This window comes from Danio rerio, chromosome 9, assembly GCF_052040795.2.
Source record: "Danio rerio strain M-AB ecotype USA chromosome 9, GRCz13ab, whole genome shotgun sequence".
Taxonomy (NCBI): domain Eukaryota; kingdom Metazoa; phylum Chordata; class Actinopteri; order Cypriniformes; family Danionidae; genus Danio; species Danio rerio.
This window is the reverse complement of record NC_141029.1, coordinates 57,587,504-57,610,959: the sequence shown is the minus strand read 5'-3', so window position 1 is coordinate 57,610,959 and position 23,456 is coordinate 57,587,504. Positions and strand designations below refer to the sequence as shown.

Here is a 23,456-nt window from a genome sequence, read left to right as displayed (position 1 = left end):
TATCTGTTCACAACAGAGGAACAAAAGCGCATCTACACGGAGAGGACAACATTTGAGGATAGAGGAGATGCACAAAAACTAAATTGGATTTATTGGATGGATGGATGGATAATTGGATGGATGGATGGATGGATGGATGGATGGATGGATGGATGGATGGATGGATGGATGGATGGATGGATGGATGGATGGATGGATGGATGGATGGATGGATGGATGGATGGATGGATGGATGGATGGATAAAACACTAGGTGCATGGGTGGATGAATGGATAAAAAATGAATGAATAAAACACTAAATGCATGGGTGGATGAATGAATAAAAAAATAATTAATAAAACAGATGAATGGGTGGGTGTATGGATGGATGGATGCATGGATGAAATGAAACACTAGATGAATGGCTAGAAGGATAAATGAATAAATTAATTAAACACTAGACACAGCTAAATGGATGAATGAATGAATACAACACTAGATACTTAGCTAGAAGGATGATTTAATTAATTAAACACTAGATACATAGCTGAATGAATGAATGAATGAATGAATGAATGAATGAATGAATGAGACACTAGATGCATGACTGGAAAAATGAATTAATTAATAAATAATTAACACTAGATACATATCTGGATGGATGAACAAATTAATAAAACACTGGATGCCTGGTTGAATGAACAAAAAAAAAACACTGTATGGAGGGATGGATGGATGAATAAAACACTAGATGCATTGCTGGATAGATGGATGGTTGGATGAATGAATAAAACACTAGATGTATAGCTAGATGGATGCATGAATGGATGAATGAATAAAACACTAGATGGATAGATGGATAAATGAATGAAAAAAAACACTAGATGCATGGCTAGGGTGAATTAATGAATTACGGAATGAATGAATCAATTAATTAATTAAACACTAGATGCATGACTGAATATATAAATAAATGGGCTAGATTGATGAATGAATGAAAAAAATGAATGACTGAAACACTAGAAGTATGGCTGGATAGATGAATGAATGAATGAATGAATGAATAAATGAATGAATGAATGAATGAATCACTAGATGTATCGCTGGATTAATGAATGAACGAATAAAACACTATATGCATGGCTAGATGAATGAATTAATGAAAGATACTAGATGCATGGCTGGCTGGATGGATGGATGAATAAATAAAACACTGGATGAATGGATGGATGAATGAATAAAACAATAGATGAATAGTTTATGCAGGGATGGATGGATGGATGATTAAAACACTACATGGTGTCCGCTACATTCATTCTTCCATGGCGGGGCGCCACCCCAAAATTGATCCCGCCACGGCTACATCACAGCTTCACATTCAAAACATTCATTCGTGTTTTTTTTTTTGTGTTTTTTTTTTAATAGCGAGTGATAATCGCACCAAGACTGATTAAAAGGTAAGTAAATTATAACAGCGTGAACTTCTCTGTAACCGTAGTAGTGCTGTGCGTCATTTGTTTAACCCTTTAAGGTTACGTGCTGACTGCCTGACTGACTGGCTGACTGACAGGTACGTGATGCGGAGGAAATCGGCGCGCGAGCAAAGAGATTTGCATGCTTGTAGGCAATTACATAAATTCAATCTCGACTTAATACTGCGCTAAAGACATTTATCATTGAAATAATGCTACAGGTGATTTGTAGATGTGTGTAAAAAAGGCCAGCCGCCACAGCTGGAAAAAATCCTAGAGGAAACACTGAACTAGATGAATAGCTTATGGATGGATGGATGGATGGATGGATGGATGGATGGATGGATGGATGGATGGATGGATGGATGGATGGATGGATGGATGAACAAATGTTTGGTTGAGTGGATGAACATAATGATGAACCATGATAAGTTTATTGCACATTCCTGCTTGAGAATTCAATGAACACAAATGAAAGGCTGCTTCACATTTTATTTTGGAGTTTGATTGACACAAGATCTCAAATCTCCATCTCAATCCAAATAACTTTTCCAGTTGGCACATTTAGTGTGTTAAAAAGCGTCTCCGCGCCCATCTGGAGTTGTGGGATGTTTAAGTGTGGGGCCACAGTGAGGGCACGTCTGCTCTCTGGCAGGTGGTTTAACTCTGTTTTTGGATGAACCCGTGGTCTGGACATGACAGTCTGTGCTTTGAACTATTCTTTCTCACATTCTTCTGCGTTTAGCTCTTCTTCTGCGTTTTATTTACATTGTTCAGATGCTTTAATCAGAGCGCTGCTGCTGCTCTGGGCAAGTGTTTAACACAGCACAGCTCCGAATACACCAGAATACAACTCCGCTCTCAACACACAGCCTTTTTTGGCTAAATCCACTCCGTACGTCTCTGATTTCATAGACAAGTGTTGTTCATCATTTAGTCATAACTCTATAGTCTACTCTGCACTACAGAAGAGTTTTCAGTATTTAAGTTGCAACAGACCCCCAAATATCATCTTTGTGCAAAAGTATTCACACCCTAATATATACAGGCACATTTATTGGTATTGCTGGATATCAATTGTCAAAATAACACAAATTTGATCATTTATATTGATTTAATGGCAGAAAAAATATATAATTAGGACCAATATTCAAACTAAGCATAGTGAAATTGTCTATTATGACTATTAAAAAATATTGAAAATAATTCAATTAAAATTACAGATGGATGAAAACAAAGTAATGGATGGATGAATGAATATATGGACAAAAGGATAAAAAAGAATGAGTAAACAATGGATGGACAGAGGGACTAAAGAAAATAGATGGATGATGATGGATTGATTGAAAAAACAATGGATTGATAGATGTAAAACAGAATGAGGAAAGAATAGATGGACATATAGTTGAATAGATGGATAAACAATGAATGAATGAATGAATAAATAAACTAAAACACAGCACAGCTCCAAATACAGCAGCATACAACTCGCTCTCAGCACACAGCCATTTTGGGGTAAATCCACTCCATACGTCTCTCATTTCATTGACAAGTGTTGTTCATCATTCAGCAATAACTCTACAGTCTATTCTGCACTACAGAAGAGTTTCAGTCTTTAATGTGCAACAGATCACCATATATCATCTTTGTGCAAAAGTATTCACACCCTAATATATAAAGGCACATTTATTGGTATTGCTGGATTTCAATTGTCAAAATAAAATCAAATTTAAACATTTTTATTGATTTAATGGCAGCAAAATCACTCATAAATGGGACCAATATTCCCACTAAGAATAGTGAAATAGTCTAGTATGTCTAAAACAATGTATAAATAAGTAACTTTTTTTTTTAAATAGAGCATTTCAATAAATGTCTAGTAGTTTTTGGATAGATGGAAAGATAAAAATATTGGATAGAATTGAAGTAAAATTACAGATGGATGGATAAAAAATGTATGTATGAACTGATGATGGATGAAATGGTGGAATAATTAATATAAAAATGGATAAATGGTTAACTGATGGATAAAAAAATAGACTCAATTAAATAGATGGATGATGGACTGATGGAAAAAAACAATGGATTGATAGATGGAAAACAGAATGAGGAAAGAATAGATGGACATATAGTTGAAGGGATGGATAAACAATGAATGAATGAATGAATTAAAATACAGCACAGCTCCAAAGACACCAGCATACAACTCACTCTCAACACAGCCTTTTTGGGTAAATCCAGTCCATACGGCTCTCATTTCATAGACAAGTGTTGTTCATCATTCAGCCATAACTCTACAGTCTATTCTGCACTAAAGAAAAAAAGTTTTTCGACTTCAAGATGCAACAGATCACCATATATCATCTTTGTGCAAAAGTATTGACACCAGTTTTAATTATTTCTTCTGAACATAAGGTGTCCTGAACATTAATAGAACATTGATGAAGATTATGAACAGTTCTTCTGAACATGGCATCTTTTGCCTACTCCTTGCTGCCAGAGACTTGACAGCGCTTCTCACAAATCTGAACCACATTTGGCTTTAGAGCGGAAGCAGTTGAGACCCTCAGTATGGCTTGAAGATGATCATCATTAAGTCTAGACCTGTACTTTGACTTATTGAAGTCCTAGGGAAAAAAGTGGGGGAACTCACTCAAAACTTCCATTCCCTCACCTAGAGTTTGAGACCCCTGCCCTAATATATAAAGGCACATTTATTGGTATTGCTGGATTTCAATTGTCAAAATAACATACAAATTTAATTTAATGGCAGCAAAATCACTCATGAACGGTACCAATATTCACACCAAGGATAGTGAAATTGTCTAGTATGTCTAAAACAATGTATGAATAATAATGAATTGACGAAAGCGACCTTTTGATTTTAAATATAGCATTTCAATACATGTCTAACAGTTTTGGATGGATGGAAGGATAAAAACATTGAATAGAATTATTAGAAAATAATGGATGTTAAACGGATGGATGGATGAACACATAATGATGGAAAAAATGGATGGATGGATGGACAAAAGGATAAAAAATTAAAAAATAAACAATGGATGGATGACTAAAAGATGGACAGAAGGACTAAACAAAATAGATGGATGATGGATTGATGGAAAAACAATGGATTGATAGATGTAAAACAGAATGAGGAAAGAATAGATGGACATATAGTTGAATAGATGAACAATGAATGAATGAATAAATAAACAAAAACACTACACAGCTCCAAATACACCAGCACCACTGACCTAATTCCACCAAGTAGGACCTTTTCCTGGATTACCATCTCTGTTGATCCTGGAAAAACATTCTAATAAGCCAATCAGAATGAAGGCATATGTTTACTGTTTATGTTAACTTTAGGCTTATGCTGGGTTTATGCACTTTTGCAGGATTGTTATCCAACTATTATTCACCTCTGATTTTGGGAATAATTGACAGTTGTGGTTGGGTTTGGGAATAGGTATGGATTACATTTTCCAACAACAAGAATGGTGTTACATAATCAACAAAGATGTTCATCCAGGACCGCATTGTACTTTGCAAAACCATGACGTGCCACCAGCATACAACGTTCTCTCAGCACACAGCCATTTTTGGCTAAATCCACTCCATACATCTCTTATTTCATTGACAAGTGCTGTTCATCATTTAGGCCCAATCCCAATTCTATTTTTGTACCCCTACCCCTTCCCCTTGGCCCTTACAAACAGGGGTTAAGGGGAAGGGCTTCAAAATTTGCCCCTAAGAATTGGGACAGCACCTGCACCTGTCATCATACGTCATCACCATCTCTTGCACAATATGAGATCAGACGATGGCGACTGCTGTAGTTAATCCAGTTTGTTTTTTTGTTTTTTTGGTATTAGTAGGCCCACACGGAATCTGCGTGCGCAGAATTTCGCAGATTTTCTGCCGATTTTTAGAACATCATTAATTCTGTTTATTTACTTGAGTAAATGTGTAAATCTGAATTTATTTAGTTTTTATTCAGTAATTTATTACTTTTTATTTCATATATTAAAGAGCCCATATTATACATGAAATAGGGTCATATCTTGGTTGTAAGGGTCTCCAACAACAGTCTAATATGCATGCAAGGTCAAAAAACACTTTCATGGTCTTATAATCTGCATTTATTTTTACCTAATTATCCCAGCGACTTCTGTATGAATCGTCCAGTGATTCATTTGTTCCCAAACCCCTTCTTGCCGCGAAGCTAATCTGCGCTGATTGGACCGATGACAGTCTGTCGCGATTGGTCGACTGCCTTCAGTCAGAGAATGAAATGCCCAATAGCTAATCAGCAATATAAAAAGTAATCACAGTTCATACACGCTCGATAGTGTAGGCGTGGATTTTAGCTGCCACACACACACAAAAACACACACACACCTCCGGACAACAACGCTCCCGCTTCCGCCCGCACCCGCCAGGTTTTAGCCTGAGAACCCGCTCCGTTTTCTGCCCGCCGCGCCCGATCTCGCTAGAGCGGGGGAGACCACAACCAAATATCACCCAGCTATACAGTCCAGACAGCCAAGCTGTCTGTATAAACACACACACAGGACCAAGCACACAAAGCTCTCGCTCGCGCTCTCTCTCATACGCGCGCGTGCGCACTAACACACATACACACAAGCACCAAGCAGACACATCTTTCTCATTCGCATAGCAATATCCGTGATATTGCTAGACAGCCCGCTCCCGTCCCAAATTAAACCCGTTACCGACCGCTCCCGCGATTTATTCGGAAATTTATTCCCGCGCCACAGAAATCTGGCGCGGGGACAGCCGCGGGAATGCAGACCTCTACCACGGAGCTCCGTAAACAAACAGCACGCGTCGCGTTTTTAACGTGACTTTGCACGCGATAAGAGAATATAGCCAGTTAACCTGATACAGTACACGCGGTTACAAGTAACAAATCACAACTAAATACATTTGCAAGCTCGAGTCAACAAGGCAACAACTTTAATCACACGTACTTACACTTGAGAAATGGAGGAAGAAAAATCCATCCTGACATGTCCAGCAGTAAGTTACTCTTTACTGATCCTTCCTTTAACAAACGCAGATGAAGTATTCTGTGTAGCATGTAGCTTCCAGAAGTTTCCAGTAGTTTCCAACTGCTTGGTCATAATGCTGATGTTTCAACTTTGGGTAGACCCTCGATAATATCCATCTGCAGTGTGACTTCAATCGACCGGCATGTTTGTGTGTGTGTGTGTGTGTGTGTGTGTGTGTGTGTGTGTGTGACTGGGTTTCTGCGTCAGAGGGCGGGGCCTCAGGTTTGAAATCTCCCGGGTTTGCGCGTGCACGTGAATAACTTGGTTTCGTTCGTACGTCATGGCGAAACACCTAATGAATCGGTATCAAGGCGACTCGTTTGAAGCACTATGAGTCGACTCTTTTATAGATGAATCAACCGTTTTAAACACTGTATTCTTACAGATTTAAGCCTTAGCTGGATACTTCACTTCACTTAAAGCTGTGTTACACACTACATGGAGGGGAATTTTCAAAAACCCATAATATGGGCTCTTTAAGATTTTAGTTATGATACTCGCTGGATACTCCCAAAATTCTCAGCAGAAATAGCAAAAAATGTCCGCAGATTCCGTCTGGCCCTAGGTATTATTCTTCAGGAAATGACTGAAGGCATATGTCATGTTATCACAACGATCTAATGTGGGAATAAGATCGTAATACTGTGCATTTAACACAGTGGCCATATTAATCAATGTAAACACACCAAAATAACATTAACATTAGAGCAGACACTGTAAACAGCCCATTGACAGCCACTAAACTTTCTGACAGGGTATTCCAGTGTCATCGAGTGTCAGAATGTTGCAGAACGAGGGGTAAGGGGAAGGGCTAAGGGGTAGAATTGGGATTGGGCCTTAGTCATAACTCTACAGTATTCTGCACTACAGGAGAGTATTTAATCTTTAAGATGCAACAGACCCCCATACATCATCTTTGTGCAAAAGTATTGACACCCTAAAATTGAAAGGCACATTTATTGGGAGTGTTATTTTTCAATTATCAAGATACAAATTTTTAAAACTTTTTTTAATGGGAGTAAAATCTAGAAGTGCGTTCACGCCTGTAGATCAAATTTTTTTTTCTAAAACACAGATTAAAACTTGTTACAAGATTTATATTTGTTCTTGGGCAGTTTACTTTCACATTGTAAACTTTCTAAATGGACCAAAATTGGTAAAACAAGTCACGCGCGAGTAAACTTTCCTCACATTGGTCAGAGTTTTAGGGTTTATTTTGAGTCTCGCTCAAGTCTAAGTCTCGCTCAGCTGTGATGTCATTAATTTAATCTATGACGATGAGCAATAAGACATTATAAGCAAAAAGCTGTGCTTTTATGTTGAATGATGACACCCACAGATACATCATCAAATATAAATATGAGGTAAGACCATTGGCTAGAATTATGCATTATAGCATTTGCATTATAGAGAGAAATAACAGATAAGCCAAGACTGCAGTTTGGTCAATTTTCCTAACAGATAAACAGCTCTCGTTAATAGTTCAGCAAGATTTCACTTTCGTATTTAACATTAAACACAGATTTACCAGTATAGGAATGATGACAAGCCACCCTACTCATCATTCTCTCTTCATATAGACATGTGGCTATTAAATATCCATAATACACTGTGATATAGCTGGTTGGTTAGTTCGTTGGATTGTTTTGCCTGCTCAATACAATCGATCCGCACCAGAGTTCGTTTCAATCAAACCAAGACCACCTCATTCAGGTGATTTCAAAACAATTGTTTTGAATCTGATATTTACTCCATTAATTGAGTATAAAATATACAAATATTTGGTTGAATTTCAGTTAAATAATAAACTATGAAATATATAATTGCAAGATAAGAGAACAGTCCAGTATAAGTGCATCTGCTCAGCTAAAAAATGTGAAGGAATGCAGAAACCCTTAGAGATGAGACATTTCTGTCAGGGTTGTGCAATGTGCTGTTAAATCAGCAAACCCACGCTCTTATCAGTGTTTCATGAGCTGCAATACATCTACAGATGCCACATTCTGGAGATAAACGGGCTGTAAAGTGGAAATAAAGACACGAAACGTTGAGTTGATTGACTCTTGGGTTGTTTAAAGAGACATTATTGCTTAATAACACACCCAACGCTTAAACAGGCCAAAGAGCAGAAGATTTCACCAAGAGCTGTGGCCATGCCCAATGATTGCGTGATTTTTCCGAATGCACTGCGATTCTTTAGTTAATAGATTAAGCTTGGTTTTGATCAACAGGTGGCGCTGTATGTTTTACAAACAGAAACACTCACCTCTAATTACTTACACCACTTAAAACTGAAATAATCCGTAATAAAGCCATTATCACTTATTAATATTAATCAACTAAAGGTTTTAGTAAAATAAAGGGTGCTGTGCTTATATTAATCTGGTGAGTGCATTTTAGTACAAGGTTAAAAGTAGCCTAGAGCATCATCTTCTGTTGAACACTAGCCTAAAGCACCATCTGCCGTTAAATACTACCCTGGAGCACCATCTGCCGTTAAACACTACCCTGGAGCACCATCTGCCGTTAAACACTACCCTGGAGCATCATCTGCCGTTAAACACTACCCTAGAGCATCATCTGCCGTTAAAAACTACCCTAGAGCATCATCTGCCGTTAAAAACTACCCTGGAGCATCATCTGCCGTTAAACACTACCCTAGAGCATCATCTGCCGTTAAAAACTACCCTAGAGCATCATCTGCCGTTAAACACTACCCTAGAGCATCATCTGCCGTTAAAAACTACCCTAGAGCATCATCTGCCGTTAAACACTACCCTAGAGCATCATCTGCCGTTAAACACTACCCTAGAGCACCATCTGCCGTTAAACACTACCCTGGAGCATCATCTGCCGTTAAACACTACCCTAGAGCATCATCTGCCGTTAAAAACTACCCTAGAGCATCATCTGCCGTTAAAACCTACCATGGAGCACCAACTGCCGTTAAACACTACCCTAGATCATCATCTGCCGTTAAACACTACCCTAGAGCATCATCTGCCATTATAAACTACCCTAAAGCACCATCTGCCGTTAAACACTACCCTAGAGCACCATCTGCCGTTAAACACTACCCTAGAGTATCATCTGCCGTTATAAACTACCCTAGAGCACCATCTGACGTTAAACACTACCCTAGAGCACCATCTGCCGTTAAACACTACCCTAGAGCATCATCTGCCGTTAAAAACTACCCTAGAGCATCATCTGTCGTTAAACACTACCCTAGAGCACCATCTGCCGTTAAACACTACCCTAGAGCATCATCTGCCTTTATAAACTACCCTGGAGCACCATCTGCCGTTAAACGGTACCCTAGAGCACCATCTGCCGTTAAACACTACCCTAGAGAACCATCTGCCGTTAAACACTACCCTAGAGCACCATCTGCCATTAAACACTACCCTAAAGCACCATTTGCCGTTATAAACTACCCTGGAGCACCATCTGCCGTTAAACACTACCCTAGAGCACCATCTGCCGTTAAACACTACCCTAGAGCATCATCTGCCGTTAAACACTACCCTAGAGCATAATCTGCCGTTAAAAACTACCCTAGAGCACCATCTGCCGTTAAACACTACCCTAGAGCATCATCTGCCGTTATAAACTACCCTAGAGCACCATCTGCCGTTAAACACTACCCTAGAGCATCATCTGCCTTTATAAACTACCCTGGAGCACCATCTGCCGTTAAACACTACCCTAGAGCACCATCTGCCGTTAAACACTACCCTAGAGCACAATCTGTCGTTAAACACTACCCTAGAGCATCATCTGCCGTTAAACACTACCCTAGAGCACCATCTGTCGTTAAACACTACCCTAGAGCACCATCTGTCGTTAAACACTACCCTAGAGCATCATCTGCCTTTATAAACTACCCTGGAGCACCATCTGCCGTTAAACACTACCCTAGAGCACCATCTGCCGTTAAACACTACCCTAGAGCACCATCTGTCGTTAAACACTACCCTAGAGCATCATCTGCCTTTATAAACTACCCTGGAGCACCATCTGCCGTTAAACGGTACCCTAGAGCACCATCTGCCGTTAAACACTACCCTAGAGAACCATCTGCCGTTAAACACTACCCTAGAGCACCATCTGCCATTAAACACTACCCTAAAGCACCATTTGCCGTTATAAACTACCCTGGAGCACCATCTGCCGTTAAACACTACCCTAGAGCACCATCTGCTGTTAAACACTACCCTAGAGCACCATCTGCCGTTAAACACTACCCTAGAGCATCATCTGCCGTTAAACACTAGCCTAGAGCATAATCTGCCGTTAAAAACTACCCTAGAGCACCATCTGCCGTTAAACACTACCCTAGAGCATCATCTGCTGTTAAACACTACCCTAGAGCACCATCTGCAGTTAAACACTACCCTAGAGCATCATCTGCCGTTATAAACTACCCTAGAGCACCATCTGCCGTTAAACACTACCCTAGAGCATCATCTGCCTTTACAAACTACCCTGGAGCACCATCTGCCGTTAAACACTACCCTAGAGCACCATCTGCCGTTAAACACTACCCTAGAGCACAATCTGTCGTTAAACACTACCCTAGAGCATCATCTGCCGTTAAACACTACCCTAGAGCACCATCTGTCGTTAAACACTACCCTAGAGCACCATCTGCCGTTAAACACTACCCTAGAGCACCATCTGCCATTAAACACTACCCTAGAGCACCATTTGCCGTTATAAACTACCCTGGAGCACCATCTCCCGTTAAACACTACCCTAGAGCACCATCTGCCGTTAAACACTACCCTAGAGCACCATCTGCCATTAAACACTACCCTAGAGCACCATTTGCCGTTATAAACTACCCTGGAGCACCATCTCCCGTTAAACACTACCCTAGAGCACCATCTGCCGTTAAACACTACCCTAGAGCACCATCTGCCATTAAACACTACCCTAGAGCACCATTTGCTGTTATAAACTACCCTAGAGCACCATCTGCCATTAAACACTACCCTAGAGCACCATTTGCCATTATAAACTACCCTGGAGCATCATCTGCCGTTAAACACTACCCTAGAGCACCATCTGCCGTTAAACACTACCCTAGAGCACCATCTGCCGTTAAACACTACCCTAGAGCACCATCTGCCATTAAACACTACCCTAGAGCACCATTTGCTGTTATAAACTACCCTAGAGCACCATCTGCCATTAAACACTACCCTAGAGCACCATTTGCCATTATAAACTACCCTGGAGCATCATCTGCCGTTAAACACTACCCTAGAGCACCATCTGCCGTTAAACACTACCCTAGAGCACCATCTGCAGTTAAAAACTACCCTAGAGCACCATCTGCCGTTAAACACTACCCTAGAGCACCATCTGCAGTTAAAAACTACCCTAGAGCACCATCTGCCGTTAAACACTACCCTAGAGCACCATTTGCAGTTAAAAACTACCCTAAAGCATAATCTGCCGTTAAAAACTACACTAGAGCGCCTTCTGTCGATAAAAACAACCCTAGAGCACCATTTGCCGTTAAAAACAACCCTAGAGCATAATCTGACGTTAAAAACTAGCCTAGAGCACCATCTGCCGTTAAATTCTAGCCTAGAGTGCTGTCTGCTGCTAAACACTGGCCTAGAGCAACATATGCTGTTGAAAGTAGCCCAGAGCAGTTAAGCACTAGCCTAGAGCATCATCTGCTGCTAAAACCTAGCCTAGAGCACCATCTGTCATTAAAAACTAGCCTAAAAACTAGAGGGCCACCTACTGCTAAAGATAGAGCACCATTGGCCATTAAATGACCAAATCGCTGTCTGCTGTTAAAATCTAAGCTCAGATTGGATTCCAGAGGGACTCTCAATGCAATCAAAAGATTTTAGAAGCAATCCATGAATCCTTAATGCATAAATTACTGTTCCAGCCCTATTTTCACCAAGCTGAATTATGTATAAGGAATAACTGATGATGAGCTGTTGAATTACTAAAAAATAATGCACCCTTAAAGGTGTTTACATGATGAAGAAGAGTTGTTACAACTCAGGTGTGCATTAGTCATTTCCTTTTATAGATATGCCCTTCCAGCTGCAACCCATCACTGGGAAACACCCATACAATCTCATTCACACACATACACTTTAGCTTACCCAATTCACCTGCACCGCATGTCTTTGGACTTGTGGGGGAAACCGAAGCACCCGGAGGAAACCCACAAGAACGGGGTGGGAACATGCAAACTCCACACAGAAACAACAATTGACTCGAACCAATGACCTTCTTGCTGTGAGGCGAGAGCGCTACCCACTGCACCACCGCGTCACCCCAAGCTGTGAAATAACTCTAATCATTTAGCGAAGGGATCCGAAGCTGTAATGCACTCTTAACCTGCCGGAACTACTTTAGCTGTGCATTTATCTGACAATCAAACACCTGAGAATCCTCATCAGGGAATTAAAATCAAGTATTCAACAACCCCGTAGCATAAACAGAAATAATCCATCAGTTAAATTTATCTGAAGACTTTCAAAGCCAGTAATCAGAAAAGACTGTGCTGGGTACATGTGAGCATGTGAAGCTTCACACAAGACTTCATTCATGTCTTCACTAATGAAAAACCGCACACATATGAGCTGCTGCGGTTTTGAGCTCATTTCCAAGATGTTTCATATCAAAGGCGCTCGACAAGGGGACACGGCAAAACTTCTTTCCAATGTTTGTCTTTCCTTTGGATCAGAACGCGTGTCCCTCGGGCTCGGCACATTAACTCTAAGAGGCGAACGCAGAGAACGAGAGGCTTAATTTAAAACGTAATAATTTTTACGATGTCAAGCGTGCAAGCCGGACCTCTCTGACACACCTTTGGCTTAATTCATCCACACATAAATAATTCCACACACAGCAGATGCTTTCCAAGCGCAGGAGCAGAAACAGAGCGGCTCTTTCAGTGGATTTACAGCCGGGTGTTTCCCTCTGTCTGTTATGGAATCACCGATACTCAAACGCACATAAATACTGCGCTATTTAGACGTCATAGTGGACAATAAAAACTCAAAAAAGGTTTAATTTCTCTGCTCAATAAACTGCATGTTTTGATGACCTATACACTGTTATTCGGGACATAAAGTGTGTGTCAGAAGCAGCCTGAATAAACCACTGTGACCACGAATAAAGAGGATTCAAAAGTCGTAGTCTTAATTTAATACAATATGATTGATAGCAAATTAAATGATCTGCTTAATTAGTTTGGAGGCATTAAAAACAATCCTGTAGGATCTGAGAGGTTTCCAAAAGCATCCGGTTTCTCTAAATGGCCAAATATCACTAACTGGTCACTAAATAAATTTGTGTTTGACATTTCTCAAAATGCTTATATATGCTATGTTTATTCACAAGATTAAATAAAATGGACAGACAAAACGAACAAACAAAACGAACAGATAGATTTATTTGGATGGATGGATGGATGGATGGACAAACAGATTCATAGACTGGATGGATGGATGGATCGACCGATCGAAGGACGGACAAACAGATTCATAGATGGATGGATGGATGGATGGATGGATGGATGGATGGATGGATGGATGGATGGATGGATGGATGGATGGACGGACAAACAGATTCATAGACTGGATGGATGGATGGATGGATGGATGGATGGATGGATGGATGGATGGATGGATGGATGGATGGATGGATGGACAAACAGATTCATAGACTGGATGGATGGATGGATGGACAAACAGATTCAAAGACTGGACGGATGGTTGGATGGATGGATTGATGGATGGATGGATAAATGGACAAATAGACTGGATGGATAGAAACATACATAGATGAATGGACTGAAAGAATGATGAACAATTATAGAATGTATTGATGGATAAATAGATTGAGCAGATAGACCACTACTAGTCACAAAAAGGACAGGACTGGATTAAACCACTATTTACCCTAAAAACAACATTAAAACTTCTCTTTTTCCCCTAAATCCTAAAACATTCTACAACTCCTTTCATGTGTTCTTCAACAGAATCAGTGAAGGACCGCTCTGAGTCTGGACGGAGCTGTAGTAAAGTATGGGGTGCCTCAAGGATCAGTTTTAGGCCCTTTGCTGTTTACAATTTTACATGCTACCTCTGGGAGACATTATTAGAAGACATGGGATCAGCTTTCACTGCTATGCAGATGATACTCAATTATATATTTTAACTAAACCTGACGAGACGTCTGAACTTTCTAAACTAACTGAGTGTATCAAAGACATCAAAGACTGGATGACCAACAATTTTCTTCTCTTAAACTCCGACAAAACAGAATTATTACTTATTGGGCCTAAATCTTGCACACAGCAGATCTCGCAACTCAATTTACAATTAGAGGGATACAAAGTTAGCTTTAGCTCTACTATAAAAGATCTGGGTGTCATATTAGACAGCAATCTAACTTTTGAAAATCATATTCCATGTCACAAAAACTGCCTTCTTTCATCTGAGAAATATCGCTAAATTTCGAAATATGCTATCCATCTCAGATGCAGAAAAGCTAGTCCATGCTTTTATGACTTCGAGACTGGATTACTGTAATGCTCTATTTGCTGGCTGCCCAGCATCCTCTATTAACAAACTTCAATTAGTACAAAATGCAGCAGCCAGAGTTCTGACCAGGTCTAGAAAATATGATCATATGACCCCAATGTTCTCCTCCTCACACTGGCTGCCTGTTAAGTTTCGTGATGAATTTAAAATATTAACTTCTCACCTATAAAGCTTTAAATTATCTAGCTCCTGTTAATCTAACCAACCTTCTGTCTCGCTACAAACCAACTCGCTCTTTAAGATCTCAAAACTCAGGGCTTCTGGTAGTACCTAGAATAGCAAAATCAAGTAAAGGTGGTCGAGCCTTCTCTTTCATGGCTCCTAAACTCTGGAATAGCCTTCCTGATAACGTCCGAGGCTCAGACACACTCTCCCAGTTCAAAACTAGATTAAAGACCGATCTGTTTAGTAAAGCATACACTCAATGCATCACCTAGCGGGTTCCACACAAGCTTCTGCATCTTGCTTATATACACTATGAACAGCAGCTACGCTAATTATTCTCTTTATTCTCTATTTTCACCTGGGGATACTCATCCCGAGGTCCTCAAATTATGCGGAGTCACTGATTGGATCCAAGACCAGCGACGAGATGATCCCAAGGATTCCATATCCGGGACCAGGCCATATCCTGAGCTGCTGCTGCGCTGATGGTCGTGGGGAGTGGAGAACATGAGTCTGATTCCAGCGACGCTCCAATGACAGACGAGTCTTCGCTGAGGCCATCTTCCAGCCTCAACCATGGCGAATGAAGCTCTGCACAAGACTTTTGGCCAGCGGAGAAATTAAAGTCTGGTTCTCAAGGTTTTTTTTCTTCACTCCCATCAGGTAAAGTTTTTTTTCCCTCTCCGCTGTCGCCACTGCCTCGCATGGTTCAGGATTGGTAGAGCTACGCATCGATGAATTTGCTCTTCAGTGTTTGAACTCTCAGTAATGATTAAATCACACTGAACTGAGCTAAACTGAACTGAACTTAAACACTAAAACCTGAACCACACTGTTCCAGTTACTATGACCATTTATGTGAAGCTGCTTTGACACAATCTACATTGTAAAAGCGCTATACAAATAAAGCTGAATTGAATTGAATAGTTTTACACTTGTGTTGTTCTGTCCTCAACTGAATAATTCCTGAGGACGGCAGGATTGATTCCCCGTCAGCAGAAGGTGAAGCGCAGCAGTTGCACAGGAGTGTGACACTGGCATTTGGTCACCAGGCGAGGTCAGGGGGGGGTGCATGTTTTTGCAGCTGACCAGACCTCCCATTTTCACATGAAAGACCTGCTAACACACACACACACACACACACACACGGCCTCTGAACAGTCTTTATGGAGCACCAACAACAATCGCTTTCTATTCCTGGAGCTTCCCAGCCAGTCCGACCAGCCCTTTATCCAGCTCAGCCTGTCATGGCACTTCCTCTGAAGACAAAAGCTCCAGAGATTCACAAGCGTCCTCCATACTCATCCTTTTGAAGTTTAGAAAGATGTTACACACAAATCATTAACGGCTGCAGTTCCGCTCCACTCCTGCCAAATGGCTCAGCGCTTTTTTCTATTTGCAGGAACATAATGAAGCGTCATTTCTCCATGGATGGATGTGAGCTTGTTTGGGTATAGACATGTTCTACAAAACATAATGGGTTGTATTAACCCAATGTTGGGTCAAATATGAAAAAAGTTGGGTTAAAAAGTGTCATTTGTAATTAATTGGGAACCAAACTATTTACGTTTAGAATTGAAGTCATCTCATATCCTGATAACAATAAATATCATGATATTGTATTGTTTACAGTATGCAAATTTAATCAATGAATACATTGACCATATTGATCATATTTCTTTGATTTTTATGTTTGATTAGAGATGTAGATTTATAAAATAAATATTAATGAAATTCAAAACTGTTTTTTAATATAATAATTAGAATGCCAACATAAATATATGGCACATACTTTCTCTTTATGCTGTTATTAATGTATCTGTCTGCATCCCGTAGTGGCATATAATATAATATGAAAAAGTATTACGGTAAACAATGTATTTTGTGACATGACGAAATAGACAACAGAACATAATCTTAAACGATTGACGATTAATTTTGTCTATACAATATATATTATCATATTGCATATCCTTACCAACTTTGGATAATGTCCAAAACTGACCCAACGTTGGGTTATGGCAACCCAGCAGTTTTCTAGAGTGCAGTTTAACACATTAAATGCATGCATTAACCTTGAGCGCGCTTGTGTGCGATGCGCGCAGTAAAACACAGAACAGAGGAAACACAAGAAGGACGAGAGAGGCTTTCGCTGAGGACTCTGGAAATGAATACGGTTGACTTCTGACAAAACATCAACATCAGGGAAACACAAAACCGTCACTTTCCAATGAGGAATCCTCCGTTTACTGCACTTTAATGAATGAGGGGTTTTGTCAACCAAACGTTGGGTCAAATATGGACAAAACAAACAATTGGGTTTAAAAGCACAATTTAAGTTTAATTGAAAAAAATTAACCCAATTTGGATTTGTCCAGGTGGTTCATTCCACTGTGGCGACCCCAGATTAATAAAGGGACTAAGCCCAATAGAAAATGCATGAATGAATGAATGGATTTGTCAATATTTGACCAAACATTGTTTTTTAAGAGCGTATAGACCAAAAATATGCCTAAAAATCTAATAAAATGCAACAAAGTCCTGAATAATGTTCTGAATATTGAGCAAAATAAAGTTTCTGTAATAACCTATAGACTTAAACAAGAGTATGCACTCTAACAAATGCTGTTTTTAACCCAAATGGTCAATAATGGAAAAACCCAATGTTGAGTTAATTTCTTCAATTTAATTTAATATACATTTTTAACCCTTCTTGCCCATATTTGACCCAACATTCGATCGAAACCTTCACTTTAGAGTGTATAGACCAAACATATTATTAAAAATCAAGCAAAATGCTGTTTTGAACATTATAATGGCAGAATATTCAGCAAAAAACTATGAGTTTCTGTAATAATTTATAGACTTAAACAAGAGTATGCACTCTAAAAATTGGTGGGTTGTTTTAAACCAAGTGGCTAATTATGGACAAAAACCAATGTTGGGTTGATTTCTTTAATTAAACCTAAATTACACTTTTTAACCCAACTTGCCATTTTTTGACCTAATGATGGTTTATTACAACCCAGCAGTTTTATTATATTTCATAACTGTATTTTTAATAATTTTTATTTTAAATAATAAGGATTACAAGTTTCAAATTGAGCTTAGTTACAATGGGTTTTAATTCATTTCTGCACGTATTTATTATATTCAATCCTACACATTTCTCTTTACTGCAAACATGATAAGAAAATACATGCTATATATAGCACACTGCACTAATTTCCAATTATGCTTCAGTACTAAAGTAGCGTATCAAAGTATTAATTTAGTTTTTTTTTTTTTATTATTAATGAAAATGTGGGAGTGAAATGTGCTTAATTGTGATAAAAACTCAAAATCCTACTCAACTCAATTATCTACCAGCAATTTATGAGCTCATTCCTTACAATCTTCCACAACGAAGTCTACATTTGAGCAGATTTAGATTACTTTTTCCTCTTACTACAACAGCAAGATGTTTTAGCTGTTTTGCTTCTGAGACGCTTTGCAAAACTGTCCAGACTATTATTCTGAAGAAAACTTGATGAAACCTGATTTCAACACCTCTTTATTAAACTGTCACCCACTAAACATCCAAATGAGGATGACGAATAAAACAAGCTCAAAACATGAAACCTGAACAATTTTATAGCTTTTGTAGCATTACACGAAGAAAACCAGACTCTTAATCATCATTTATGAACAATAAAGCTGAATAAATGACCAAATCAAGCACCCGCTGTCAGATTTTCTTGAGTAAACATCTTATAAAGAAAGTCTTTTAAAAAGCAGGGTTGTTGGAACTTAACTTTGGGACAAATATGGACAAACACAACAGTTAAAAATGGTGGGGTTTGTCTGTATTTGACCGAACTTTACAACAACCTAGCATTTTTAGATTGTTCATATCATTATCTGCCAATAAGTACTAGTTTTATAGATCAATAATCAGCAAAAGATTAATAAAATTAGTTTCATAATCAGTGTCATGTTCAAAATCTCTTTAAATAAAAACGTAAATATAATTTAAATGGTATTAAATAACAATAATACCCAAATAACAATAATAAAAAGTATTAAATGACAATAATACCCAAATAACATTAATAAATAGTATTAAATAACAATGAAACCCAAATAACAATAGTAAATAGTATTAAATAATACAATAATAATAGCATACAATAACAATAACATTTTAAAAAATCGTACGTTTAATCAAATGTTAACAAACCCAACGGTAGATTCAAATTTAAAATTTAAATTTCTGTTTAACACAACCGTTAAAACAACCGCCATTTATGAAACGTTCAGTTACGACAACCTATCAATGTTTTAGAGTATGATAAATATTATTAGTAGTACTAAAAATAATACTAAATTAAAGATTCATCCGAGCACATAAATCGCATTCCACATGCTGTTACAAATAATTCACATCATCTGAATTGAGTAAACAGAGCAAAAGTTGCTGTTTTCCCCACAGAGACTGTTAGTACAGCACTAAACTTTGCTGTATTGTAATATATTCTGATTATTATTACCTGTAAATGTCTGAAGGCTGCAGAAATGCGCGTGATGTGCAGGCTGAGGCACCGGGACGCGCATCTTGCGCGCTGCACGCTCCCGCTGAGGGACTCGTCTGCTTTCCTGGCGTCCAGAGTCGCGGAGCTCCAGAACATTATGAGAATAATCCACAGGGAGGAGGGGGACATTATAAGCCTCTGTCTCTCTGCTGCTTCTCAGAGTGTTTTGTGTGCTGCTGTCAGCGCCGCAGCCGCAGTCAATATGAGCGCAGCTCTCGCGGACGCTGGAGAAACTTTCCCGCTGCAGGGGCGGAGCCAGTGAAAGCTACTGGTGGAGCTCAGCGCAAGCCCCGCCCCCTAAGAGCAGGTAGATGCGCGCAAAAAGCTTTTAATTTATTTAGTTGTTTGTTAATGTTTTGTTATTGTTTCAAACTGAACTTGCAGACAAAATGGTACTCTTACAATATTAAAATATAATTAATGTCATCTCAAGGTTGAGTTACAATATAGGCTAACACAATAAACATCTAACAAGAATGAAAAAGGAGGGAACAATTTTGTAAATAAACTACATTAAAATAATACAAATAAAGAGATTAATTAATTAATCAATTAATAAGAGACTTTGAAAATTAAAATAGTTTATAAAAATCCAGAAATGTCTTTTATGCAGAGAAATCTCAGGTGTTTACAGAAGTTAATATCCAAGCACGTCTTCATAGACGTTCACATTGTTGCTGCAGATGAAATATAACATGGAAAATATGAGTCAAATATTTTACAGTTGGCTAGATATAAATTAATAGTCTAAAACACATTTACTAACGCTTCTCCACATGATTGTTCAACACAATCTCATGGCAATTCTTAGCTTTTTGATTTAGTGGCTAATTCGTATGAATTTGTACGATCTAATTCGTAATTTAGTACGACTTCCTCATCCCCCAATGACGGTTGGGTTTAGGGGTGGGGTTAGGTGCCACGCCTCCTTTTTAAAATTGTACAATTTCGTACGACTGAACTGAATTAGCCACTAAACTGGCAAATCGTAAAATATGTTTTCTCGTGAGATCAGGCTGGAGTGTTGGTCTCGCACCTCCGCCATCTTTATGGTTTGTTTACACTTTTTTACCCATGTTTGTTCTAATCCAATTCACATCCAGTATTGTAATTGTAATATTGTAATGTATTTTGGGTGATATTTGCGGTTGAAGTATAGATGGTTCTTCACTTCAAATTATACTCAATAGTGGAAAGAGTCAAGTAAAAGTGCCATTACTTGCTTAAAAATGTAGTGCAGTAGAGTAAAGTTATATGTTGTTAATATTACTCAAAGGATGAGTAAAAAGACCCTTTGAGTAATATTAGACCTTTCAAAAAAAATAGACCTTTCAAAAGTACTCATGAGTAGTGAGTAGTGAATATTAAGCTGAATAAAGCTGATGCGTTTACATGTAATGTGTGGGTGTGTGTAAACGTAACATTCTGTAGTGCGTTTAGTTATTGCTTAGCAGACACACAACGCCGTCAGACATTAATATTAGGTTAGAGTTAGGTTGTGATGTCAGGTGACCAAAATTCAGTGTCTATCCAGCATCTGAGGATAACGTTATTTTGATGTCCAATAATGAGGTCAAATAACGTTGATATTTGGTTGATTTTAAGTTGCATTGGAAAGTGACCAAAATCAAACATGAAGCCAACATCTTAAACCAACTTCATATTGACATCAAATATTGACATTGATTCATGAGGTGTGGCAACCAAAATCTGATGCTGTGTTCACACCAGATGTGGAACTCGCGGATAAATCGAGCTATTCGCGCGTAAATTGCCGCGTGAACATTTGAGTTTACTCGCTTCATTTGTGCGTCAAATCCGCTTCAATTGCATGTCAAATTCACTTCAGAACAGACGCGAATTTGCGTGATGGGCAGGGCTTCTGTCTGCCCCGTGACTCTAGCTGCATAGCTAAATGGCTAACATGGATTTTGTTAAGAAAATAACAGTGTTTATATGCTTTATGGAGACTGAAAAACAGCGTCGATACGTTTAGGGTCCTGTATGAGTCCACTGCATCCTTTCAGAGGTGCATCCAGCTCTGTGAGCTCATAAACTCCTCCAGAAACTGAACCTGGATGACGGAGACTTTCAGCGGTGCCTCTGACTGAGCCCAGCTCAGTTTGATGACTTGTTGTCGGTGTCGCCTGGAGGATTTGCCCCGGGACTCCATCAACAGGTTCTACGTCACAATCACGCCCCCACAAGAGCAAGCTTCTGAATGGTTAACGTGGCGCGAATGTACGCTGAAGTTCAGATTTTCGAACTCGAAAGATTCGCGCGAAGTGCTCGTTAAACGCGTTAAACGCGCAAATGCTCAATTCGCCTCGCGCGTATCGCGCTATTCGCACCACACAATTCGCGTCATTCGCTCCGCGCCATTCGCGCGTACCGCGCCGCAGGATGTCTATTCGCGCGTTTGCATTAACTTAACATGTAAATCACTCGTGCTTGACGCGCGTTCTGCGTCTGGTGTGAACGCAGCATCATAGACGTCATAGTGGAAACGTCCCCACAACGTCAAGCTGGAACATCATTAAAGGCTGATTTTAGGTTGGATGTTGGACATTGATGACGACCTGACGTTGGGTTCTGACGATAACCCGATTTTCATTTCCAAACAAAATGCAACATCCCCTCGACGTTGGTGTAGAGCGTCAATCTGACGTCATGTTAACGTCTTGTGCCTGTTGGGTGTTTAAGGCCATTTCAGTCATCATACAGTAAACATCCGTCATCTTCTCATCAGTGACCTGCATCTTCAGTCTCTGGGTCAATGAGTGTAAAGATTTGGTCATCTTCTTTTAGACACTTTTAATGCTTCCAGTTTGCTGTGATTATACATCGTCGACATGCGGCAAAGGTGAATTGGGTAGGCTAAATTGTCCGTAGTTTATCAGTGTGTGTGAATGTGTGTGTGGATGTTTCCCAAAGATGGGTTGCGGCTGGAATGGCATCCTCTGCATAAAAACTTGCTGGATAAGTTGGCGGTTCATTTCGCTGTGGCGACCCTGGATTAATTAAGGGACTAAGCCGACAAGAAAATGAATGAATGATAAAGTTATTCCAAAACTTTTCCGGATATTTACTGGTATCACTGTGTGAAAGAGGCTAATGTCTTGAGGTAGTTCATTATGATGCAATTTACCTTCTACAGGAATCACAGGACTGAATTTCCTAATCCCCATAGACAGGAAAAGTAAAGTGGTGTTTGCAGGTTGAAGGAAAGTAGTGTAGTGAAAGTACCGATACAGCACTAAAAATGGACTCAAGGGAAAGTAAAAGTTCACATCTTTAAAACTACTTAATAAATTAAAATTCCTGACAAAAAACTGCTCAAATACAGTAGTTTGAGTATTTGTAATTAGTTACTTTACACCATCGATTATACTACATATCAAATTATAGGAAATAGAAGACCATCCGGGAACTTTTGGTTTTCGCTCTTTCCAACATACTATGGTTTGGGACATGCTGAATTTATTTTTGGTTACTATTTAGGACAAATAGTAGGCTATGCAAATTGGGATGCAGCATATGAGAATATTGTGATATACAGTCAACCAATTTGGCCAAAATATGCAAAACTGCAAAAAAAACAAC

The 23,456-nt window shown here is 39.2% G+C and overlaps 1 protein-coding gene and 2 long non-coding RNA genes across 14 annotated transcripts in view; 1 reads left to right on the top strand and 2 right to left on the bottom strand.

Annotated features, from left to right (window-relative positions):
* LOC100535716 (anosmin-1) overlaps positions 1-20,057 on the bottom strand; it is a 105,021-nt gene extending 84,964 nt beyond the window's left edge. For all 12 annotated transcript variants that reach the window (XR_015499964.1, XR_015499965.1, XR_015499967.1 and 9 more), the window contains exon 1: positions 19,812-20,057. Coding sequence is in view for 2 of the 12 variants with exons in the window: in XM_087268519.1 (XP_087124645.1) it covers positions 19,812-19,982 (171 nt within the window). In the remaining 10 variants the exon portion in view is untranslated. The remainder of the gene's footprint in view (positions 1-19,811) is intronic.
* On the top strand, positions 13,885-17,712 carry LOC148679661 (uncharacterized). Its single transcript, XR_015944853.1, has 2 exons — positions 13,885-14,591; positions 16,210-17,712. It is a non-coding gene; the product is annotated as an uncharacterized LOC148679661 (long non-coding RNA).
* On the bottom strand, positions 13,938-18,111 carry LOC147835461 (uncharacterized). The gene is made up of 2 exons (XR_015500137.1): positions 15,641-18,111; positions 13,938-14,331 (listed from the first exon to the last, which is right to left on the bottom strand). It is a non-coding gene; the product is annotated as an uncharacterized LOC147835461 (long non-coding RNA).
* Positions 20,058-23,456: the final 3,399 nt, after the last annotated feature.